Source organism: Rhinolophus hipposideros (genome assembly GCF_964194185.1).
Source record: "Rhinolophus hipposideros genome assembly, chromosome: 15".
Lineage (NCBI taxonomy): Eukaryota > Metazoa > Chordata > Mammalia > Chiroptera > Rhinolophidae > Rhinolophus > Rhinolophus hipposideros.
Window position 1 is genome coordinate 63,304,157 of NC_138061.1, and position 26,664 is coordinate 63,330,820.

General features: G+C 37.6%; 1 protein-coding gene across 27 annotated transcripts in view; it reads left to right on the plus strand.

Moving 5' to 3' along the window:
- Positions 1 to 26,240, plus strand: part of MAPK8 (mitogen-activated protein kinase 8) — a 117,140-nt gene extending 90,900 nt beyond the window's left edge. For 8 of the 27 annotated variants that reach the window (XM_081074912.1, XM_081074934.1, XM_081074932.1 and 5 more), the window contains 7 exons: positions 7,674 to 7,839; positions 11,389 to 11,460; positions 12,816 to 12,998; positions 13,287 to 13,411; positions 13,964 to 14,027; positions 17,166 to 17,243; positions 21,750 to 22,739. In XM_081074912.1, the coding sequence (XP_080931038.1) occupies positions 7,674 to 7,839; positions 11,389 to 11,460; positions 12,816 to 12,998; positions 13,287 to 13,411; positions 13,964 to 14,027; positions 17,166 to 17,243; positions 21,750 to 21,895 (834 nt within the window). In that variant the 3' untranslated portion in view covers positions 21,896 to 22,739. Of the gene's footprint in view, positions 1 to 7,673; positions 7,840 to 10,957; positions 11,030 to 11,388; positions 11,461 to 12,815; positions 12,999 to 13,286; positions 13,412 to 13,963; positions 14,028 to 17,165; positions 17,244 to 21,744; positions 22,740 to 24,589 lie in introns of those variants that run through there. The other 19 variants (XM_081074919.1, XM_081074921.1, XM_081074924.1 and 16 more) reach the window with 6 other exon arrangements.
- The last annotated feature ends 424 nt before the right edge of the window (positions 26,241 to 26,664 follow it).

Sequence of the window (26,664 nt, forward strand, 5' to 3'; positions counted from 1 at the left end):
AAGCAGTATGTAAAATATCCTGTTATCCTTACCAATTATATAAAGTTGAGTATTCACCAGAGTTGTATTTTTATATATGTGTTCAGAAATATTTTATATTTTTATATCTTGTTTTTATATCTTGTTAATAATTCAAATACCATACAATGTACCCACTTAAGTGTACAAGTCAGCATTTTTTTATTCAAAGGTTGTGCAACCATGACCATAATCCAATGTTAGAACATTTTTGCCTTTCTTAAAGAAACCCTGTCTGTACCCATTAACCTTCAATTCTTATTCTTCCCTGTTACCTTTACCCCCAGGCCTAAGCAACCTCTAATCTACTTTCTGTTTCCATATATTTGCCTATTCTGGCATTTTATATACAGTTGACCTTTGAACAACATGGGGGTTTAGGTGCACTGACCACTCCCCCTTCCCACCCCACACCCCCACCCCCTGTGCAATCAAAAATTGGCGTATAACTTTTGACTCTCCCATTCTTAACTACTTAATAGCCTACTGTTGACCAATTACATAAACAGTTGATTAACATATATTTTGTATGTTATATGTATTATATGCTGTATTCTTACAATAAAGTAATCTAGAGAAAATAAAATATTAAGAAAATCATAAGGAAGAGAAAATACATATACAGTATTTATTGAAAAAAATCTGTGTAAGTGGCCTGGTGCAGTTCCAAACCATGTTATTCATGGTTCAACTGTAAATGGAATTACACAGCATGTGGTCTTTCCCGACTGGCTTCTTTTACCGGTGGTAATGTTTTCAGGGTCCTTCCAGGTCTGTGTCATGCAGCAGTACTTCCTTTCTTTTTATTGCCAAGGAACAATATTTCACTATATGGATATACCACATTTTGTTTATCCATTCTTCACTTGAGGGACATTTGGGCTGTTCCAGGTTTTAGGCTGTTATGAACAATGCTGACCTGAACATTTGTGTGTAAGTTTTTGTGTGGACATATGTTTTTGTATTTTAGTTTTAATTCTAGCTTATTCTTTGAAAAGTTTTACATCTAATTTGAGAGGAATTCCTTGAAAGTTTATTTAATTCAGTGGAATTATATCTTCCTTGTGAGCTACATTGTATCAAATAACTCATAATAAATATATATATTTGTGCTCAAATTAGCTATTTAAGACAGTTATGTACCTGAGATATTTAGACTTATCCTTAGTTATTCTGATTGCTTTGTATATTACATATGCAACTGTTATAATAATATGTCTGTTGCCATCTTTAAGTAACATAAGAGACATCTTTTTAAATGTGAGAGTATGTTCTTTGTCCCATATTCATCTAATGTGCAAGGTAGAGCAAATATGTTAAACTTCTGGGTTTGTTTTTGTTTCCTTTGTCCTGTGGATCAGGACAGTAATCTGCCACCATGGAAGTTAATTTGACTTTTGTAAAATAAAATCTTCCAAATAGAAAATTTCCAGATTAATGGAGGTAGCATTTGAGTAGAACAGAAATCACACACCAAGTGATAGAAGATAGTAAACAAAAAAAAATAGCTAGAGGATGTTATGTTACCACACAGGTATGGGCCACTAAGTCAGTGGACTTTCCGTGTCCAAATGTTATAATCACGCTTAATGTAAATTTTGTGTTGTACTCTATTATAAAATTGTGCTTACTTTCATATAAAAAAAATAGCTAGAAGTGTAAAAAGGAAACATTGAATTACAGAAGACCAATATATAACATCATGTATAAATGGGATTAACCCTATAATGAAACAAGGTCAAATTCTGACATACATATACACAACGGACAACAACGATACACGTTTCTATAATGAAAATAGTTGCAGCTAACTTCCAATGGCTGGAAGCAAAGAGGCTGGCAACGATGTGCAGGAAGACGCAGACAAGCATAACTGCAATCGGGTGAAGTTGAATATGGTGGGGAAACAGTCATTGTATAAGATGAAGGGTATGATACACTTGCATAAGCAACTATCAAGAGACCTGATACATGGAGTTGCAATGCACAAAGCTTAAATTGTAGAAAATAGAACTGCACAAACACAATAGTAGTGGGATATTCTCACATACTTCCTTAGTGTAGACAGATAAAGTGTTAAAAATACAGTACTTGCATAGAAAATTTACCTACTATGTTTGAACTAGTGAAAGACATACTGGGGTCTGTTACCTGTGATGAAGACTGTGCCTGTATCTTCGGTCAGGCTATCTGGGAAACAAACTCTGGGAAAGAGACCCACGTGTGAGAAGTTTATTGGCGTGTTCCCTCAGGACCAGTATCTGTGGGCGGGTGGGGGTAAAGGAAGTAAAAGTGCACAGAGGGAGAAATCGAATTGGATACAGTCACTGCAGAGCCCTCTCAGCTGGTAACTCAACTGGACCTTTGCCCTGGGGAGCAGCGTAACCTTGGAAAAGGTGGCACTCTGTGACAGGGCAGTTTCTGGGAGAGATTTGCCGGAAACTGTCAGCAACCAACCAAACCGCCAACAGCTGGAGGAATGAGGGTTTCAGTTTGAACCCTAGATCAGAAACAGGCATCACAGCACACTACAGGCCACCCCTGCTGCCACTTGTCCCCACTCTGTCCCTACAGTAAGTCCTGGAAACTGGTTTTCATTGATGTCTGCTCCTTGAGTAACTTAGAAGAAGTTTATGGGATAGACTACTGCGCCCCCCCTCTGCAGCTGGATTGAGGCCGCAGTTGGTACTCCTCTCTCTGCTCTACTTCCATTCAAATTCCCCTGGCCCTAAGCTAACACCTCTGCTGCTCTGAGATTGCTTACCTCGTAACCAACCTGAACTCGCATCCCTTAGACGGTCAGTGCAGGTCAGTGTGGGGGTGGGTTTCCGCAAAGTCTCTCAGAGACTGAAGCTGAATGAGGCTCCACCGTCTACGTGGTTGCTGGTCACTGTTTGGGGGAAAGAGAAAGCCAGGTGGTGTGTACTGGCTCTTCTGTGCTTTGGCCTGGAAATGACACATCACTTCTGCTCTAAGCACATTGGCAGAACTAGTCATAAGGACCTGCCGTTTTGGAGGGAACTGGGAATTGTGGAGAGGCTGACTTCCCAGTGGTGGTGAGCACCTTCTCCGCCACAGTCTGCCCTTCTGGTTATCAGAACTCCCTTGCTCCCTTTAGTCCACATTTATCCCTCCTTAGGCAAGATCACCAAGTCCTATTCTGTGCAGGCATTTAGCTCCAAGTGATACATGGTAATCTCTACATCTAATCCAGACATGGCTCCTTTTCATCCACAAGCATTGGCACAAAAATGACCAAATTGTCTGGCCATCCCCTCCCCCTGTCCCTGTCCTCTAGATGTGGTCAGACAGGGCCAGAGTAAGCACAATAAACAGTCCCATTCGGGAAATTGAAAAATGTAGTATTGGGTATTTGTAATCTGGAATTTGCTTGGGCAGACATTCTGAGTGTCCCTTGCCCTGAGGGTGAGGAATATTCCTTAACTAGGCCCTGAATCTGATCTCTGCAAGGACCATCGTGTCTGCTGTCCTCTGTGGCACCTACCTGGCTCCACCCTGTAGAGTCTTTTCCCCATCCTTGAATCTGGCTGAATTGGTATTAGAAAATGTGCTCTTTTTGAGGGCTGCTCAGCTTTCTCAGCTTTCTACCTGCAAAAGATTGGAGATCAAGTGTCATTTTAATGCAGTCCTTCTCATCTTGGGTACTGTGGACATTTTAGATGAATAATTCTTTGTTTTGAGAGTTGTAGAATGTTTAGCAGCATTCCTGGCCTCTGCCCACTAGATGTCAGTAGTACTCCCTACGTTTGACAACCAAAAGTGTCTCCAAGGACACTATCCCTCAGGGGCAAAATTGCTCTGAATTGAGAGCTACTGTTTTAAAGCTAGAATAGCCACAGAATTATGGAGGGTTTTTTTGTTTGTCTGTTTGTTTGTTTTTTGATAGTATAGCTCTCTCAGACACTTTTTATATTTTTATCTACAGTTCTTTCCAAAGCATATTTGTTAGTTCACTGGACTTTAATATGTAACTTGAAGCATTCAGGCTTCAGTTTCATCAGTTGAAAGATTTTACACGTCTTTTTCTCTCAAGGGCTCTTTGAATTGTGTGAAAATGGTGCTTCAGAAACAAATCCAAGATACCAGTGGCCTAAAACAGCATCTATGGCTTGCTTGGGTTTGCAGGTTGGCTGTGTGGCACTGCTTCAGCTCATGGGGTCAGGTTCAGGGTCTGTTGCATGTTCAGGTTTCAGTGTCCAGGCTGAAGGAGTGCCTTCCTGGGGCATGTCCTTTCCTCATGGTGAAAGATAGAAGAGCAAGAGCCAAGCTAATCAAGCAAGCCAATTTACAGCTTCTCTTCAGATTTAGTGCACATCACATTCCCTCACATTCCGTTGGCCAAAACAAGTCATCTGATTGGCCTCATCAATACGGTGAAGGAGCATAATGGGTTGGAGGGGGAGATATTTGAACCATCTGCCCTGTTTTGGTTTTGAAGTGTCTAGTAGCATTTAAGTTTTCCAGAATGGCAAGGCCCTGCAATTCTACACTTTCTGTTCCCTTTCATTTCTACTTTTAAAGTGGCTAGTTCTTTCAAATGCGGCCAATAGCCACAAACACACACTGCTAAAGTTCTGCTTTCTAATCTCTTCTTCTAGAGCAGGGTCAGGAAACTTTTTCTGTAAAGGCAAGACCACATAATAAGTTTAGGTTTTGCAAAGGATACAGTCTCTGTAATAGCTACTCAGCTTTGCCATTCTAACACAACAGCCGTAGACAATAGGTAATCGAATGAGTGTGACTGTGTTCCGATATTTGTATATATAAAACTTTCTTTACAAAAACAGGCAGGCCTTAATTTGCCAGCCCGTATTCTGGAGCTTCAGGTTCATTATTCAAGTGCAGTGCTTGCAGGTTATTCCCGATGACAGTGTCATGAAATGTATTGCTACTGTATAACCTGGATCACTTTTCCAATCCTTGATGTTCGTTTCCTTGCTGCCTGCTGCTCCGTTGCTAACCTGTGATCTGTGTTCGTATAATGGTGGCTGCACTCCTGGCACCAGTTTCAGTGTTAGAATAGAGTAGTGTAAAGGGAAAACTGTCCTATGTGTTTACTACAGCTCAGCTTCTGACACCAGATGTGGTGGTTTGGCCCACAGCAAACAAGTCTCAGATTCTCTGGACACCAGCCTGGTGCCCTATAGTTAACTCAATCCTGACACCATCTACCTGGAGGAGCATCAGCTCCCACAGGTTAGGGGCTCAGGCCCACAAGACTGCCCCCAGGTCAGATGCCAGTCACCAGCCCCGGCTGTTCCTGTGCTTCTGACCTGCTGGCTGTAATTTGAAGATTTCCCGTGTCCCCTTCCTCAGGTTCATTCAGTTTGCTAGAGTGGCTCACAGAACTCAGGAGAACGTTTTCCGTAGTAGATGACCAGTTTGTCATGAAGTACATAACTCAGGACTAGCCACATGGAGAGATGCACAGGGCAAGGTGTGTGCAAAGGGCGTGGAGCGTCCATGCCCTCGCTGCGTGTGCCACTGTCCCCAGCTCTCCACGTGTTCTCCAACCAGGAAGCGCTCTGAGTCATGTCCTTTTGGGAGTTTATGGAGGCTTCATTACACAGGCATGGTTATTAAATCATTGGTCACTGGGGATTGAACTTAGTCTCTAGCCCCTCTGCCCAGCCAGGATGTCTGAGTGTGGGGCTGAAAGTTCCAGTATCTGGTAACATTGTTGGTCCCCCTGGCAAACAGCCCCTATCCTTTTGGGCTTTTGGAAAGTCACTCATTAACATAAACTCAGAGGTAGCCTGCAGGGGGCTTCTCATGAATAGCAAAGAGCAGTCCTTCCACCTTTGTTGCTCTTATCACTTAGGAAATTCTAAGGGTTTTAGGCGCTCTATGCCCATACTTGGGACAGAGACCAAATATATATTTCTTATCATAAATCACAATATCACAATTAGGCTATGCAGAATTCTCAGTGGCTTAACACAACTAAGGTTTATATCCCACACTGCTTGTCCAGTGCTGGTCATAATGGGTGCTACTCAGCAACCCAGGTTGACAGGGTCCGCTGTCTGGAATGTCACGGATGACCAAAGTACGGAGACAACAGGATGCCCTTCTGTTCTTTGCTCCCACTCACATAGCATTGGCCTGAACTAGTCACAGTTAGGCTTGCCCACCTAACTGTGAGGGGGCTGGAAAGGGTGGGAGAGAAGTCTGAGCATTGTTAGGTTAGTCTTATTGCCTCTGCCTCAGTCATACACATTCAGTTACTCTTCTCATACGGTTAGCCATGGTTCTAACATCTGTAGAAAGGTACATATTGATATACAACGATGAATTTCAGGTAATGCTCTGAGACATTTTTGACAGTTTGTTTTCAGATTAGATCCATGATTGCCTATCAGAATGCACTAAAGACAACATCCATGTATTTCTGGATATAGACTTTACAAAACTGAACGTCTTCCAGGCCGTCTTCTCCCCTGACTGCATGAATCACTGGTGTTCAGTATATGTACTGCGCGTCAGTACCAGTGACAAAATGTCTCCGTTGTGGGTATATGCTTGGGCTCTTGGTTTCTAATAAGACTCATCGAAGCTTACAGGCAAATGTGTTGAGCTGGAAGCCATGAGTGTTCATGCTGCCGCCTTTCTTTTAATGATCATAGCTCAGAATTCTTGAAGGTTGAGGTCAGATGGAAAATTGTTCACAAAGATGTTATTTAGTAGCTGGAGCAGCAAGTAATTGTATAGAGGACTGACACCAAGAAATACTGTCTTACCTCAATGAGCAGACAAAACTTTTATGAACAAATTTGTGTGGTTTGGGGTGGGAAATCAGTGATGGGAACCTGCTAACGACTAGTTCAGTCCTTTAGAACTGAACATCTGCCAACTTGTAAGATCAAGTGACACTTGGCTGGGATTGACATAGAATGGCCCATTGTTGATTTGTAATACCTATAATAAAACTTACTGTGACTTTGAATTTTTTAAAAGAAAGATTCTCTGGGGCCGGCCCGGTGGCTCAGGCGGTTGGAGCTCCATGCTCCTAACGCCGAAGGATGCCAGTTCGATTCCCACATATGGGCCAGTGCCAGATGGCTCAGTTAGTTGGAGTGCGGGCTCTCAAGCACAAGTTTGCCGGTTCGACACCCACAAGGGATTGTGGGCTGCGCCCATTGCAACTAACAATGGCAACTGGACCTGGAGCTGAGCTATGCCCTCCACAACTAAGATTAAAAGGACAACAACTTGACTTGGGAAAAGTCCTGGAAGTATACACTGTTCCCCAATAAAGTTCTGTTCCCCTTCCCCAAAATAAAAAAATAAAATAAAAAATAAAAAGGTTTTTTTCTTTTATAATAATAGTTCTTACGTGAACTTTTAGATGCCTTTCCAAATCACTTTTACTCCCCTTGATCGAAAATTGCTAGCTAATCATAATTTCCAGCAAATAAGACATTCCTAACTTCTCTAATAACTGTATGTATTCATAAGTAAATGCTATCAGGCTAATTTCTCCAGTTTGCCTATTGTGATGAATCTATGCAGTGATACCAGGTATGGTGAGAGAAATAATTAGCATGATTGTTTTACAAGAGATCTGATAACTTGTGAAGAGCAAAATATTTGTATATATCATAGCAGTCATTTTTTGTTTTTATTCTTTGAAGGACTTAAAGCCCAGTAATATAGTAGTAAAATCAGACTGCACTTTGAAGATTCTTGACTTTGGACTGGCCAGGACTGCAGGAACTAGTTTTATGATGACACCTTATGTAGTGACCCGCTACTACAGAGCGCCTGAAGTCATCCTAGGGATGGGCTACAAAGAAAACGGTCAGCAAACACTCTTTATTGGAAATACTGTTCTGGTTTGTCTGCTGCTTTTTATCAGGTTTCTTATGTAAATATTTAAGCTGAAGTGCATAGAGTTAAATGTATGTCACTGTTTGAAATGTTTATCAAGAGTTTGAAACTAAGTATAAATTTTGTCATAAATGTTTGGAAAAACTTGGGGGCCCCTGTTTATTTAAATACAAATGCATAACCCTCAACACTACTGTTGGATAAATGAATTTGTTGCCATGGCCCCTGAACCAGAATATATGTCACTTGCTTTCTTACAACTTGAAAATGAGTATTTCTAACATGGACTCAAAGAAATATGCAGTGAGCTGACAGTTTATCTTTAGTAGTAATCCTAGTTTTCTGTTAATGACATTTGCTCATATTTCCAACCTGGAGACTAAAGTTAATAGCAATAGTACTTAGTGTAAACTTTAAGAGCTACAATAAAGCCATTCTTCAAATCTGATGGATAATTAAGGTGACCTTTTGTAGGAACAGTGTTTCATCAAAGCCCTGTGTCCAGCCTTAAAACAATGGCATATCTAGTTGAATAAAGGTTGAAGAAAATTCATGAGTTTAAAAAAGGTATACATATATTTCTATTTAATTTAAGAAGAAATTTTATTGACTCCCAGACATTTAGGAGATGAGTAAGTCTGCACAGGATTTTATTGACTTTTAAACTATAAGTCTTTAAATGTGGTAACTTCATCCAAAATACTCCCTAGAAAAGGACCTAGATGTTTTTTCTAGCAAGGACTCTGGAACAGCAGTTCACTTTGAGTCAGGAAACTGTATTAAGTCAGTCTGCAGGATTCTTTTTTATATAAGGTAACATTGAACTGAGGATTTTAGCTTAATTTCCTTTTCTGAGCTAATTAAAAACAAACACTTTAAACATTTACTATTCTTTTGTTCTTAAACATGCTGTTTTGTTTTCTTACTCTCTACCTAAAATTGTCTTATACCCTGTAGAATCCAGTGAACTGCGTTTAGTATTAGACTTACTTTTTTCTTTTCTTTTTTTTTTTTTTTTGCGTATTGATACTTCAAGTAACCAGCATGAAGGCTGCTTCTTCTTTTGCTGTAAAACCATCGCCTGTCACAAATACTGTGTAGTGTGTCACTCAGTGTCCTAAAAATATGATCTTGGGAGAAAGCTCTCTACCAGAAATTAGCACCAAGAAAAAAATAACATGTAAAGAATTGACATGCTTTTTCTCTTAGATAAGAATTATGTAGATCACCTTATTTTTTTTTTTTTTTTTGGTCTCAGGAAACTGAGTCAAATGGAATGCTTAAACATGATAACTACATTAGCGCACAAGGTTAAACATAAGAACTTCTTTCTTTTAGTGACACTTCCCCGTCCCACCCACCCATCCCCCCTTGTTTTAACAACTCTTATTTTGTCTTGTATTGCACGCTACCTCAAAGCTTTTGGGAAAGTGTGATATAATGGAATATATTTAAACTGCCTAATAGGATAAGCAGTTAGACCCTTTAAAGCTAGTTGTGTGTCTGAACCAGGCTTATCATGTTCTGAGAAAGTCTTCACTGACCCAGACAACAACTTCTCCATATTTACAGCTTTCGAAATCTGTTTAAAAATATGTTTTTCTTAAGTTACCTACGTACGCTGTATCCTGGTTTTTTAACTAAAGTTTGCCATTTTCTATAAAATCTATGGAGAAAATGTAATAGATTTTTGCCAAAAAATGAAAACCCTAGAAAAAATTTTTCTCTGAACTGATTTATGAATATTAACTTTCCTCTAAAGTTTTATCCTTGGAAGTTGAACCATGTACCATAAATATAAAAAAAAAACATTTGTATGTATTTTAATATGAAATTTTAGAGAAACTTTAGTGCCACAGGATTTCCAAAATGTATTTCCAATTGAGCTCCTAAGATTCTGTAATGAACTAGCAGTCTCCTTGTAAGAGTGTATTAGAAAGTACACTTTAATTTCCTAAGTCCTCCCACATGGTAAAGAGTTCTCTCTCTAACATCCGTTACACCAAATTCTGCCCTTTTCCTCTTTTGCTTGTAAAGAATTTGGACACTCAAACTTCAAAAACAAATGCAAGCTTCGAAGGCTTTCTGTTTAAATACTCATTCTTCCCCTGTTCTCCTATTAAACTGCAAGCACCTACTCTCTTTTTATCTGATTTTCAAACCCAGAGATACAAAATATCAGGGTGTGTTGTTAGTTTTAATGAAACAGGTGGAGACCCACAAATCGCTTATTTCTGTGTCTAGCAGATTCTGTTTGGTGTTGATTCGAGTTCCCATTTAAAGTAGGAACTTTCATACTCTCTTCAGCCAAAACTAACTTCTGAAATCAAAAGCTGTTCACTTTTATGGGTTTAAAAACTTTAGGTGGAAAACATGGAATAACTTCTTTTGCTAAGTTTTCTTAATTGATCATTTGTTCATTCTCTATGCACTTGTTCCTATTGGGGATAGTACAGTAAATACACCATAACGTTGTCAAGAAAACATGACTTTTGATTCAGAATAAGCATAGCACTACTCAAATGAATTTATGAAATCCAGTTTGAAGATTTCTAAAGAGCTTTAGATTAATTTTTAAACTAATTATTTATAGAAATGCATTTTTTTCTGTCAAATATTTTAATATACTAGATTTTTCTGCTCATGCTTTTTTCTTTTGTTTGACTTAAAGAGAGAGTATAATGCACAGTTGAACCTCAAAATAGTATCAAGGTTTTATTTTTTTGAATTTTGCTACCTCATGTATTTTTCAAACTTATAACAAAGTTTGTGTTTGGTTTTATTTTACATTTTATAAACAAAGTTGCAGTGGCAAAATGTGTAGAATTTTTAATCATGTGATTTCTGTGCATAACTCTCACTTTAAAATTAGATATGTAGTTAAAAGGCCACACTTCACGATTGCTTTTGTGGATCAAAGCCATTTGAAAAACATTTTGTTTTAAATTATTCCATTAGCTAAAATTAAAATCACTTTTTTCTTTTTGTGATATTTTGTAGTTTTTTATATAATGCAGTCATATTATGCTTCTTTGATTTTAACAACCTTTTGCTTTGCTTTTCCTTCTTTTGTGCTGCAAACATATAGTGGATTTATGGTCTGTGGGGTGCATTATGGGAGAAATGGTTTGCCACAAAATCCTCTTTCCAGGAAGGGACTGTATCCTTGTGCTGCTTCAGCAGTTTAATTAGTTAGGTGATGAACTTCCTTATGTTCTCTACTGAAAATGAATATGGTACTTTCATACATGTGTTTTTTTTTAAAACAGACATAAAGTTTGTGGCTGTTATAGTTCAAAAATGGTTGAGATAAGCTGAAATATTTGTAGACTGCATCTGGCAGTAGGACATACAGTCTCTGCTGGTAGTTAGAGCACATTCACTGTCACTCATTTTTATTTTATACTGCTTCCTATAATTTTAAAGTATACATGGTGTGCGTGATTTTCTTTTAATGTTTATTTTTTATTTTATTTTAACCAAAATCTTTATGTTAATGTCATTGCATTTTGTTTTCAGTTGACATTTGGTCAGTTGGGTGCATCATGGGAGAAATGATCAAAGGTGGTGTTTTGTTCCCAGGTACAGATCGTATCCTTATCTTTGGCCTAAAATGTAGTTTCTAAAGGTCAAAATGTATGACAGCTTGGTCGGGTATAATGTATTTTGTCTGTCCCTAATAATATTGTTAAATTGCTCTGCTCTTTCAAAATACCACCTGCTATTTGACATAGACTTTCCTTTCCCTCATTTATTGATTGTTCCATATATTAATTCTGAGCACTGGCTCAAGTTAATTATCCACAGTTACCTTGCTGTGTTTGAGTTGATTTATTTAACCTAAATCAAAAATCATGGCTTGCATTAAAAATGTCTAATAATTATACACTTGTGTAAGTCTAGAAGAACTTAGGACTTTAGTATGAATTTTGGAATTGTCTGTTGCCTCTGGTCATCCTTTTGTTTTGTCCCCCTCCCCTCACCACTGTTTTGTTAATGTTCTATGCGTTTCATGTCTTTTAGTTGTTGTCTCATTTCTCAACATAACAATACTGATCGTTTCATCTGAGAATTTCAGCGGTGATAATAGTTTTATGGTGATGGGTAGATTTGGATTCATGCACTTACATTACCAGTGAGTGATCCGTTACGTATTTGTCAGCTAGTAACACCATTATTTTCGGAAGAGGAATGGAAAAAGCCATATGCACTGGGTTGCAATAAGCAAGTTTTAGGTCTTAGTATTCAGGAGGGACTTGGAATGTAAAAACTCAAGCAGAAGTAGTCTTACAACTTACCAAAATACTGATTCGTTTTCATAAGTTTCAGAGCTTTAAAAAAGTTTTATTAACATCGGTTAAACAAAGAATGGCAAAAGAAAATGCCACTTTTGTCAAAGCCATCATTTTTATTGCTACTGGTCATTTTCTGTTAACTGTAGAAAACTAAAAAAAAAAAAAAAAAAAAAAACTAAAAAAAAAAACGAAAAAAGCAGGACAGATTATAAGAAATATTTCTTAGGCTCTAGGATATGCACTGACATTTTCTGATAAGCTGAAAAGAAAGGCAAATTTTGTATTCTAGAATTGTGTACAGTTTACATTTAGAGTCCCTATGGGGACTTGAATTATCATTCTTTGACTTATTCTTTGAATCACTTATCATTTCTATGTGGAATGTGTTAGTTTAAGCTTCCATTTTTATGATAAAATCAGTATGAGACACACACACACACACACACTTGTTCTCTAAATAAGGATTACACACAAAGCTTGTTATTGATCCTTTTTGTCCACCTACAATCATTGTCTCTTGCAAGGTAGCTGTAAGGTATAAGCTTTATAACTGCCACATTCTTAGGATTTTTTAAATTGTTGTTTTCTTGTTATTTTAATATGGATATGACTATTAGATACAGAGTATTTTTCTTAGCTACTTGATATTAGATATTGATCAGTGGAATAAAGTTATTGAACAGCTGGGAACACCATGTCCTGAATTCATGAAGAAACTACAACCAACAGTAAGGACTTACGTTGAAAACAGACCTAAATATGCTGGATATAGCTTTGAGAAGCTCTTCCCCGATGTACTTTTCCCAGCTGACTCAGAACACAACAAACTTAAAGGTACTTTTTATAAATATATATATATATTTAATCCCATTTTGTATGTGTATTCATGTTATTACGGGACATAGCCCAAGGCTATCTCTGGGTAGTGGAACAAAGTGAGGTTTTAGTTATTTTTTTTGTAACTTTTTTTTAATCGTATGTATGACCTGATTTTATAGTAAAATCTATTCTTTTTAAAACACATACTTTTTAATAAGTGATAATTTCAAGTTTCTGAAATGTACTGATAATGTAAACACCTTTTTATGAGATACATGTACATTAACATCACTATTTTTGCAGCCAGTCAGGCCAGGGATTTGTTATCCAAAATGCTAGTAATTGATGCCTCTAAAAGGATCTCTGTCGACGAAGCTCTCCAGCACCCGTACATCAATGTCTGGTATGACCCTTCTGAAGCAGAAGCTGTAAGTTCGTTTTCTACTGTTTGAAGAATACATTGCCTCTTACAGTTAGAATTAAAGTTAGGTTTGGAGGAGGCATTTTGATTTTAAATAAGATTATAGATAAATGATGATGTTTTTCTGGTTTTGCATTAAAAGTAACTTGTTAATGAACATATCCAAGTACCTCCTTCACGAAATAAAGTTACGTCTCACTATTGTAGCCTTTGTGCCTGGATACCTGATCTGATGAGCTAGAATATCTAGTGCTTTGGGAGAAAATCCTAACTTAGTTATAAAACAAATTACTGTGTTCAAAGAATAGCGCAGTTCTATGATATAGATAAAATGTGACCATTTTAAAAGCTGGAAGGAAAAAAAAGGTGGTTAAACATCCTTTTTCTTGTCATGAAGGAGGGTTCCAAAACTAGTCTCTCTACATCCGAAGGTTAATGATTTGATCAATCTTGGTCTAATATATTTTTACAAACTGTCTGGCTAATATTTCAAATAATTATAAAGAATTTATATATTCCCAATAAACTTACTTGGTTATTGTCACCTTTTGTTTTTCAGCCACCACCAAAGATACCTGACAAGCAGTTAGATGAAAGGGAACACACAATAGAAGAATGGAAAGGTAATAATTCACCAGATTCTTAGAGATGAAGCTGAGAGAGCTTCTGGCTTTTTATGTTGATTTATTCATCATCTTGGGGAAATTAAAGATATTTTCCATTATTCATAGTCATATTTGGTGATATAATTATTTTGTGCAAAAGTAGAAAGTAGGTCTCCTTTCCTCCCTGATTTAATCCTACTTTCTCATGTCCCCCACCCCAGACACAGACACATCATTAATGCTTCCTGGAATTTTTTGTTCTTCCATAGTCTACAAATATTATAAGCAAATGTGTTTGGTGTCTCCCTCCCCTTTCTCTTCTCCCACCCTATTTTAATCCAAAATGGTTGTACACTGTACTCACTTGCTTTGTTGATATAATCATATATTTTAGAGATTATTGTCTCTTGCTCCACATACCTGGCTCCTTTGGTTAAATAGGTGGTACTCTGTTTTACAGCTGTGTCATAGTTTCTATATCCAGCTCCTACTCGAAAAGTATTTAAGTCGTGTCCAGTTTGTTGTTGTTACAGACAACTGCGGTGTTCTTGTACACACATGAGAACATGCCTATGAGAAAAACCTTGCAGGATTTCCTGGGCCAAAGAAGCTTTTTCAGTTATATCCAGATTACTCTTCAAAGAAAGTGTAGCAGTTTACACTTCCATCAGCACTGTTAGGAATTTCTATTTTATCCCCTTTCCCACCACCACCACCACCAGAAGAGTGAGTTAATTTTTAATCTTTGCAAATCTAATATAGTAGTTTTATTTTATGAATGTGATTGAACATTAATAATGTTTTGATAGTCATGGAAATGTTAAAATATTTCTTTCTTTAAAAGATTCCCTGGGACATTTAGGCCAGGTAACTTTTAGATCCTGTTTGTGTCCATTTGTGCTGTTGTCATTTAGTGTTTGGACCACTTTTGTAGCTACATGACTTTGGGCAAGTTACTTGACCCCCTCTTTCACCTGATCTTAAAATGGATACAGAAGACATACTGTTAAGAACTAAGTACCTAAATACTGGGAAGGCAAAAGGGACTGGAGGGGTGTAAACCAGAACAGGTAATCCATCTATAAATTTATTTGGGAGGAGTGAATTTGATTCTTTTTTCTTAGGAATAACCAGAGATTACTCTTCTCTGAGATGATTTTGGGAGACAGATAGTTAGACTCTGTAGAGCCCAGCAGAATGATAGAATTGGGTAGGACCTGGTGCGTCTGTATGTGTAATAGGTAATGTACAAGCATATAACTGTGGACCAGAGTATGTAGTAAAATATCTAACCTGATATTTTTATGTATCATTACATGGTATCTCATGGAATCTTAATAGGCTACCAATTGTAAAACACACTAGAATGTATGACTAAGAAAGAAAACACTACCAATGGTTGCATTGTGCCATTGGTTATAAGATACAGCCCAATTTCAGAGATACTAAACTGTGGAAAACTGCATCTTAAAATCAGTGAAACATAGTATTTTTGTTTGTATAGGGATATATATGTGGGTTTTTTTGATTAAACATGTTTACCTTTGTTCTGTATCTTTTTCTCCTAGCCCCAAGTGCAGTTCAGTAATTACCTACAAACTGCCTTTCTCAAGATATGCTTAAGAGTTTTAGCATCATAACACAAAGAAAAATCCATTGCCAAAGCCATTAACTACAGATTGCTTTGCCTAATTAGTACTCCTAATTAATCTTCTACCTTAATCCCTTTTCACAAAGTGGTGCTGTTTTGTTTTTTGGTTGGTTGGTTTGTTTTTTAAATCCTCCTATCTGAAATATCTGTCATTCCTTCTTGTTTCTTTGAAGAAAATCATCTCCCATTCTTTTCCTCTATGGAGACTTCCTGTTTTTCTCCTTCCAAGTCCAAGTCCAAGCAAACTCAGCTGTTTCTAGCTCTTGTTCATTCCAACATACCGACTTGTTTTTCCTTATGACCAACATAAATATTGTCATACCCCATAACCAGAGATTCTTTATCAGAAGTTTAAAGAATTACAGCTCCTTAAAATTCAGTGCAACATTTTTGGCTTGTACATTTTTTCAGAAGAGGGTTCCATGACCCAAAAAAGATGACAAATAATGGCTTTGTGCCATCCACCAGGTTCTTCTTAAGGTTCCTTTTTTTTTTTTTTTTTTTAAGTAGTAAGAGAGAAGTTTATTAGAAAGGATAGTATCCTCTAAAGAATTAGGAGTGGGCTGAGCACTGAGAAAAGTGGCTCAAGGCTCAGGGCTCAAGGTGGCATCATTATTAAGAGAAAAAGTATACTCCAAAGGGTTTGGAGCGGGCCCCGAGCAAAGGCAAGGCTCGAGAGGGGCTCAAGGCTCAATGCTCAAAAGGACTCTTAAGATTCTTCTTAAGTAGACATTCAAAGTCACAGGCACTTCACACTTGACATCAGAATTACTTAGGAGGGGAGTACAGTCAAGAGACACGTGCACCAGCAGGGCAGCACCTCGTATCAGTCTTCAGTTGGAGCAGTCCTCACAGCGGTTCACTCACTGCCCAGAAGCCTAGGAAAAGAACAGGATTCCAGGAGGAAATCTTGGCAGTGGTAGCTTATCATGCTTCAGCTCATAAGCAGTTGAAGTGTAGCTACCTGCTTCTTTAATAACAATGTATGTATATTCCATTGTGTTAAAAAGGCTTCCATACACTCTTTCATTTAAATCTTTTAACAGGTCTCTGGGTAAGCACCTACAGTGTACCAGGTACTACACCAGCACTCAGGAAATAGAAGTTAATAAGACAGATGTGATTGGAGTCCTCACTGAGACAATTCAACAGCATGTGTAATACAGAATGATAGTGGTATGGTAACGTACTCCGTAGTACAAAGTGCTGGTGGAGTAAACAAGATAAAGCTTCTAATCCCAGCTCTATCCTTAATCCAACTTTAGGAACATTAGCTAAGACAGAGATTTTGTTCCTTTCAACATAATTTGTGGTTGAAGATCAAAGAATTGTTTTTAACACCTTTGAATCTTAGGCTGACCCTCTTACGGACCCTCTGCCATTGGAAGACGCTATTCAAAATACTTAATGTGTGTAAAAAAATGTTTACTTGAAACATTCATATCTTGTGAGGATGGCTCTCAGACTTTGAGAAATAAGTTTGTTTATGTTCACCTGTTTTTCAGAATTGATATACAAGGAAGTTATGGACTTGGAGGAGAGAACCAAGAATGGAGTTATACGGGGGCAGCCCTCTCCTTTAGGTTGGTTACAATAAAAGCTTGGCTAAGATTATCGTTTACATCTTGAGCTATAATCTTCAGTGGCCTGAAACCTGTAGTTCTTTCCATATTTACTGCTATTATTCAGAATTTAATAAGCATAAGGAGTGCAATTATGGGTGGTTACATTGGAAAGCATTGGTATGCTGTTGGCCCAATACATCATGCTAATGTATTAGTAACTGACTTCATCAGATGCACTTGTTTTTCTGTGATACTGACATTCCTTTAAAGAACAGAATCTTTTGTTGGCATTGTTGTCTTGTTTTTAAAGAAGTTTCTCACAATTTGCTATACTTAAATTCTATAATTTCTACGATTTTAACAGTCTTTACTTTGCATAAATCAGCTAAAGCTTCATTGTAAAAATTGGTGCATGTGATAACAAGTTACCATCTTTCTGTGTTTGATACTTTTGGTTTATTGAACTAAGTCAGTAACATTAAAAACACCACTAAGAAAGTGTTCTGTCTCTAAGAATAAAACTGGTTTGCAGGAATTAAACATTTTCTTTTATCATATTTAGTTTTAGTATTTGTAAAATCATAAGGAATTGAGGGAAAAAGTTAAATAACAGGCAGCATGTACATATTAAGTAAATACTACATGACAGATACTGGTGGTTTATGACTTTAATTCAGCCCTCAGGACCGTGAAGGATGGATTCTTATGCACCCTTTACAGATAAGAGAACTGAAATTCAGAAAAACTAAATGACATAATATTACAAATCTGGGCGGCCGATTAGCTCAGTTGGTTAGAGCGCGGTGCTCTTAACAACAAGGTTGCCTGTTCGATCCCCATATAGGCCAGCGTGAGCTGCGCCCTCCACAACTAGATTGAAACAGCTACTTGACTTGGAACTGATGGGTACTGAAAAAACTCACTTAAATAAAAAGTTTAAAAAAAATATTACAAATCTGTTATGTAGAAAAGATAATACTTGAAGCCATGTTTATCAGTCGTTTCAAAGAGCCTGGTTTTCCCAGCATCCCATATGGCCTCTGACTAGCAGCAGAGACTACTGGCTATATAGGTTATGACAGTTTTATAAAAGAGGTGAAATTTGAGCTGAACCTTGAAGGCTGAGTAGTGTTTTAACAGGTATTCCTTGAATTTGAGTAAAACTAGGCCTTTTTAGTTATCCCTTGTAAACTCTTCCACATTCTAAGAAAAAAGTTGGATGTTGTATCTGTTTATAGATAAGAACTTTAGAGTTTTTCAGATGCCCATTTTGTTGTACTGTAAACATATTTGCTTAAATAGTTTTTGTAGCTTTCTGTGATATTTTTGGTTATATTTTAGAGTTTTTAATTTTGTTGTTTTTTAAATCCTTGATCAGGAATGCAATCTTCCAAATTATAATACAGATCCTGTTAAAAATATAAATTGGTTTCAACAGCTTTTATGTAGAATTTAGTTGTAACAAAAGCTGTAAGTGCTTTAGTAGCAGTTAATTAATTAGCTTTGTATTGAAAAACAGCAGTAGTATTATAATTGAGTGCTCATGATGAAGGCCCAAGTGGGATTTGAAAAGTCCATTATTTGGGAGAATGTTCTACTGTCACATACTATCCTAGTAAGTGGCACGTCCTAAGTGTTGGATGTTTGAGTAAACGGAATCTCATGAAATAGAGCAGCTGTATTTATTCTCCTTTGTTGGTTGTTATTCTTAATTTATAAGTGAAAATTTTGGATCATAGACAACACTTGACTGTGGTTACAAAAGAAGCAACAGAAAAGACAGGACTGCAGGTTTCTAGACATTTCCTGGATTCTCATGACTTGCAAAGAAGAATGTTAGTAAACCTGTTATAAAAATATTCGGTTGCCTGATTATATACAAAAATAGAAGGAACAGTCTTTGATGTTAAAGTAGCAGATAATCACAATGCCATTTCTACTTGATTTCTTAAAAAAGAGGCATTTTTCCCCCTGTATTACCTTCTTATCTTTATTTTGGTTTGGCTAATAATTAAAATGAGTTTGCATGCTTTTGAGTGGAGAGACTCCTCTGAGAGAGGAATGACCCAGATAGCTGAAATAAAAGACTTGCCATATTATTGTCATTCAGATATTTGAGAACTTACTATGTTGCTTTAACGTTCGGAAAAAGACAAGTATTTTTCTTTTCTGAGGTATTTAATTTTCAGATTTAAAAAATAACCAATTATGATGCATTTAAAAGTTAATCTTTATCAGATTAGGAAATTTTGATTAAAAAAATGGAAGCATGAAAAGTATATATAAAAGTACACCCTTTCATGAATTGAATGTTTCAGTACAAATCTTCAAAGCTAGCTGTGGGATTGTAGTCTCTTCAGTCAGGCATGTCCTGTAGTGTCACAGGGGTTGAACTTTTTTTTTTTTTTTTTTTTTTTAATTAATTTTATTGGGGTGACAATTGTTAGTAAATTTACATAAATTTCAGGTGTACAATTCTGTATTACATCGTCTATAAATCCCATTGTGTGTTCACCACCCAGAGTCAGTTCTCCTTCCATCACCATATATTTGATCCCCTTTACCCTCATCACCCACCCCCCACCCCCTTACCCTCTGGTAACCACTAAATTATTGTCTGTGTCTATGAGTTTTTGTTTCTCATTTGTTTGTCTTGTTCTTTTTGGTTTATATACCACATATCAGTGAAATCATAGGGTTCTCTGCTTTTTCTGTCTGACTTGTTTCACTTAGCATTATTCTCTCGAGATCCATCCATGTTGTCACAAATGTTCCTATATCATCTTTCCTTAACGCCGAATAGTATTCCATTGTGTATATGTACCACAACTTCTTTATCCATTCATCTATCGAAGGACATTTTGGTTGTTTCCATGTCTTGGCCACCGTAAACAAAGCTGCAATGAACATTGGCGTACACGTGTCTCTATAGAGAAATGCTTTTATATTTTTGGGGTAGATAAGGGGTTGAACTTTTAAACCAGTATAGTACGTCCATTTCCCTGTGGCTGGAACCTACCGGACCCTTATGAGGTCTGAACCGTTATCGTCTCTCCTTTCCTCTGCTGTCAAGGCCTCAAGCACTCAGTCTGCTTTCCTTTCCCATTGCGCCTCCGACTACCTGCTCGGCCCTTGTGGCTCCATTCCTTTCTGTCCTGGTCCCCTCCCCAGTGCCCTAAAGATGTGCCTGTTCCTACTCTTCCTGGCTATTCCCTTGTTACATTTGATGACAAGCTCTCACGTTTAAGTGTCTTATGACTCAGAAGGGAGGGTTAATTTCAAACACTGAGAATGCTGGGTTCTAGAGCAGTGGTTTTCAACCTGCTTAGTTTTAGCATTGTTGGGTGCCTGAAACTCCCCTCTAGAAATTCTTCTTATTGCTCATTTTGAAAACCATTGCTTTTATTCCATAAGTGTATTCTTAGGAACTCTTGTATAATTTGCGTTATTTAATAGACTCAAATTTAGAATGACCCTTATTTAGTGGTCACGAAGTTCAAAAGTACTTACCTAGTATAAGTACTTTAACATTCTCCTCTCCCCCAGGGTCATTCCCTCCCACTTCCTGACCTTGAGAAGATTTCTCCATAGGTTAAGTACAGTAGGTACGGTATACTTCAGAGAGACTACAGGTTAGGTTCCAGACCGCCGTGACAAAGCAAGTATCGCAGTAAAACAAGTCATGATCTCTGTGCTGCTAGAGGGTCTTGCCTTCAATTTAAAAAAAAAAAAAAAAAAAAAGCAACACTCTCGAAGCACGGTGAAGTGAAGCACAACAAAACGAAACATCTGTATTCCTATTGCTTTTTAAAATCCAGGAAATGCTTGTTAGGCTATACTTTTGGTAAAGGAAGCGGTCTTTCCCAACTGTTTAATAAATCCATATTTGCATTTACCAAGCATTTGTTATAATAGAAATTACAAGACCTGAGTTTATCTAGGTCACTCAAGTGACCCTGGCAAGTCATGTCACCTCATGTAAGCCAGGGCAGTTGAACTAAAGACCTTTCTAATTAAAATGATTTCTTGGCTTTTGCTTTAAAACAAGATGTACCGGAAGTATTGTTTGGACTTGACAGTGAGAAGATGTCAGAAACTATTTTTTATTAGGGCAGTGGTTGTTACCTTTTTGACTCGTACGTCATAGGGCCTCGCTCCAATAAATGCCAGCGCAGACAGTTTTGCATGTATTATCAGCATTGTGCACACACAGCCTGAAACTAGTCTCTCTGTAGGACCATTTCTAAGTGTGGCTTGGATTTAACAGTTCTTATCTTGAACTGAAAAGCAAGTTTGTGGGCAGGACAGGACTCCCGGTTTGTAGACATTTGCAGAGTTCTTGCCTCATAACTTGCAATGAAAAGAGTTTATAAATGAGTATTGTGTTGAATATTGCTTGTGATTATTTTTAGTTAGCCAACAGAAAACTTGCTGACCACTGGATTAACCAGTGTAGTACGAGTAGCTGGGTCTGTCTGCAGCTCTGTCTGCAACTGATTTGGTGGTTTGTTTCTCATAGCACAGGTGCAGCAGTGATCAATGGCTCTCAGCATCCATCGTCATCGTCGTCTGTCAATGATGTCTCTTCAATGTCAACAGATCCGACTTTGGCCTCAGACACAGACAGCAGTCTGGAAGCGTCGGCCGGGCCTCTGGGCTGCTGTAGATGACTACTTGGGCCTTGAGGGGGGAGGGGGGTCATTTAGTCATTGATAGAACTACTTTGGAAGCAATTCAGTGGTCTTATTTTTGAGTGATTTTTCAAAAATGTAGAATTCATTTTGCAGTAAAGTAGTTTATTTTTTTTAAATTTCAAGTGATGTAATTTAAAACTTAAGTTGTGTTTTAAAACAGCAACAAAACTATTGTATTTTTGCTGTAATTAACTGTATAATGTAAACCTAATTATTTTATCATGGTTTAAAATTTTTGCATATTTGCTTTATCTTATGCTGCTGATTTTTTTTTTACTGAATTTGTAAGATTTTGTTTATCAAAGCAATTATTATGTGGTGACTTGCCTATATCATGAATTATTTAAGATTTTTATAGTTTTTTTATTAGAATTTATTTCAAATGTTTTGTTCATGATGCTGTCCTTCAGGGTTATGTGCTTATCAATGAAATAACCCAGAGGAGTGAGGAAAAATGACCTGTAGCCAGTTATATTCAGGAATAACTACTGTAAGTGATGAACGCATTAAAAAAAACAAACCTCCAATATTTGCTACTTGCCAATCCTAATTTAGTTACCACAATTGGTAGGTGATCCTACATGAATTTTGGCAAAATCCCCATCATTTAAATGGCAGAATAACTCCGAGCATGTCTTTGGAGATGCTGGGCATCTACCACCACCCTCCTGCCCCCACCTCACCCAACAGAAGTAAGGTAAAGAGAATATGGTGTTTTCTGCAAGTCTGTGGCATGCTCAAGGCTTATGATCACATCAAGTCAAGAGGATACTTCATGAATAATACATTTCAATGCAAATAAACAGATGGTTCACTTCTAGCTATGAGCCTGTTTTTGTACACACTGAGTCTGTCTATTCAGGCTGTAGGTCCCAATGATGGGCTAGAGTCTGGTCTTCCCTTTCCTGCAGCCTCGGGCCCTTGGGCCTTTCTGCTTTCCTGTTAGTGTCAGTCAGTTGCGCACCAGGCCTGGTGTTTCTGGCCATTTGATTCTACCTGTAGCGTAATCATATTTATAGTAGCCGTCAGGAGGTTCCAAAGCCTACGGAGGTTTCTGTAGGCGATGTATCGAATGAGCAATATACCGTTCATCTGAAAATAGTAGCACACAGCCATATATAGGGTATCATTTTCTAAGGACTGTTTCTTCACACTGAGCAGAGCAGGCTTAAGTGGTGATTATTTAGTCTGAGTCTTTCATTTTTTTATACCTGATTTTCAATAAAACATGCAATGTGGGCTGTTGAGTAGTGTAAGAATGGTGCTGCTCCTGACAAGTGTATGTTAACTGTTTACATTTTATATCTGCAGAATTATTTCTCTATAACCGAGTTTTTCTTAAGTAAAACGTCATTGAAGTCTCATCTCTGAAATACATTGTCTGTAATGCCCCAAGCACCTTCTGTTATATTCAGAACAAGGGGGGTTCATGGAATGAACTGGGAAATGCAGACTTAAATAAGGGGCAGGTTTCCAGCAGAAAGCCCACTGGGATTAGTGACCAGCAGGATCAAGGTCTGCTTGCAGCTCAGCATGCAGTGTCTGAAAGCTCGCTTGGCATGTTATTTGCGTATTTAGTGCAAAATTCCTTTTGAGGAAGGTGTTGTAAGTCATTGTTAATGTGCAATATTTAGGATGAAAATACAGTCGCCTTTTTATATGCTTTCAAATAGCAAGTTTGTTTTGGGTGGTTTAAAGTCGTGATTTCCGGTCCCTCTTGTAGTTGTCAGCCTTTTAATCCCTTTTCTACTCATACAACATGGTGCATTAATTTTATTAGGCAAAGTAGAGTTTTGAGACAATAACGCCTTGAATTGCAGACCAGGGTTGGATTTATGGGAAATATGAGCAGGAGTGTGTTGTTGGCTTATATTAGTTTGACAGGTAATCAGCTCTGTTTTCTAGGGTAGATCGTTTCACTATTGCACTTTAACAACTGACACGCTCTCAGAAGAGTCCCATCTTTTATGTTTGATTGCTAATAAGCCATCTCTTTTGATACAGATTTTGGTTAAGCAAGGAAAACCAGGTGTTCTTACTGCATCATTTGTTGTAAATGCCAGCTCCCACTTGCTAACCAGCATGTTTCAGTTGATTTAGAGAAAATTAACTCTTATTAATTAATGGAGACTAAAATACTTAAATTATATCCTGAAAACAACATCTGTTAAATGTTGTGTGCCCTAGATTTCTAAAATGCAATATCTAAACACAACTTTCCCTCTTAAATCTGTTAAGCTAAAGATACACTTGTGCATTTTATTTCATAAGCTTTTTAAACCTTTGGAATATCTTAAACATTCGTGTTTTCTTAAAAAAGGAAATTGCAAATAAGATATCTGTCAGGCAGTACTCATGTAAAGCCATCTTGCTTATCTTATAACTTTGGTTTTTCAACTTCATATATACTTAATATATGCATTGTCTTACTGTCAGAAAATTATTTTGATCAAGATCTATTATTCAACTTTATAGGTTAGGAAAGAGACACTAATTCTAATTTTTTTGTTATCTTTCTTCCTGGTAACTATTCTGTTACCCTCTGATCTTTGCTGGCCATGTGTAAAATGACTGTTGTTGGGATTGCTTAATTATAACGTACACATAGAGAGCATCTCAACTCTTTCACCCTGTTTGCTGAACAGTTCTCATTTTGTCACACACCCGTAGCTGCTGCGTGTCCTGGTGTGCACTCTTCCACACTGATGAGGGCACCGGACTCACACGAGACTTCCTCGTGAGGAGGCTACCATGCGACCAACCCCCTCAACGACACAGAAAGGCTGGTTGTATGTGAAGCAGCAAACTGCCCTTAAGCCTTTGTTCTTCTGTTCCATGGAATCCTGCTGTGTGGTCTGAAAAGATGAAGGTGAGGAGGACATCAGTGTCTAATGATAGTAAAATCAGCCCCAGGCAAGTGAAGCTGTATTGGGGTTACAGATAAGACTTGGTTTACACTCTCGGCCAGTACGTGCTACGCATATGAAGACTTAACTACTCAGTGTTGCCTGGGCACAAGCCTGCACATTTTGAGGTAGAAACATAGTCCGTTTTCAGAAAGAACTGTTGTAGTTTGTTTGTGAGTGTCGTTCATTAGTCACACATTAGCTGTAGAGTGAATGCATGAAGCCCCATGAACCCAGGACACTTCTCTTACCGTAGAAAAACCAAACACCACCATTCTGTCGCTAGCAGCCCTCTTAAATGTCGCTTCCATATCCTTTACATTGTAGTATACATTGTGTTTCTACTGATCTCTCTTAGGTTCTCCCTGAATCAGAGGAAACTGATTTTTCCTTAATAGCAAGAAAGGTAAAGAGGTAAAGGGCATTGAAGCAGAAATGTTGTAGTTTGGGGTACAATTAGAAAACTCGTAAGGAAAACAGAAGTCCTAATTAATTTCAAACTGCTCTCAGTTAAGTGCTCTTAAGGAGAGTTTAGTAAGAGCAACACTTTCTGGCCATTTCTGGTTTAGATTCTCTTCATTACTGAAACTTTTGAGAACTATTACCTGTGGATTAGTTTTGCACAATGTTCTATTCTCACAATAACTTACAAATTAAACTAGGTTTTTATTGAACTACCTCACACTAATTTTCTATGCTTTCCCAAGTAAGCTGTTGCCCTTGCTCTTAGATCTTTACTGAGTGTGAATAATAAATGTGTATGAAATACTTTATAACCAATGTCGACACAGTACCAGTAAGTGTGTAAAACACATACCTTGCATCAGTAAGAGAGACTCACGTATAAAATCTTTCACTGTGTATCTTGGAAAATTGTGTTAGATGTGCTTGTTGGACATTATTACTGTCTGTTTTGTAAGTAGAAACCTGCTCGTGATATCAGTCCATTCTTTACATTTTACAAAAGGAATAAATCTTAGTAAATTTTACGAAGAAATAAATTACTTTTGTAGGCCCGATATTTGGTATATTTTTGAGAAGCTCTTAATCTTTTAGCCGAATGATGGAAGTTAAAGTAACTGTCTGCCTGGACTGTGACATCTGTTTTCTCATTACAGTTTATCCTGTTCAGCAGGTGTTAAAACCTGGAAACCTAAGTGATAATTGACATTTGCTTTTCTCCTTATATGATGCCATTCCTTCTTCATTCCTCTCCCTTCCCCGTGTTCCGTTCCCTGTCCTTTCTTCTAGACAAAACAAAATGGGGCACTTTGTAGGGAATGCTGAGATAATTATTGTGGTTTTTCATCATTCATGCCCTAGTCATTAAACATGCACCACTGGAATGTAAACAATGTTATCTAGTATGTTCATTGGTTATAGTATTTTAAATAAAAAAGAAAAAAAGTGGTATGAAAACTTTGGAATTAAGAGTGTTTTCATTGAAAACTAAATTTGTGGTAAAAAGTTTTCCTGGGCAATTTTAAGGTATCCTGTGGATTGGGGTAAATGGGGTAATACTAGGGCAGGTTTCTTAGATGTGCATTTTATACAGATTGTAAGGAGCCTAAACTGTTGCTCTGGTTGTCTAGTCTTGCTTTTCTGGTATTTGAAATCACTGGAGAAACTTTATCTAAAAGGAATTTGCTTCAATGCCCTTAACCTAGTTCTTGGTAATCATACGAGAGAGAAGCTGTCATGGCCACTAGGCAAAAATAAGTGTTTAAAAAGCATCGTACGAAACAACCCTGGGTGTCAGTGGTGAGTGTGTTTCCAGCTTTTGCTGCACACACACTCTTAGCCTCCCTTGGGCAGCCTGCTGTGTGGCATCAGGGTCAC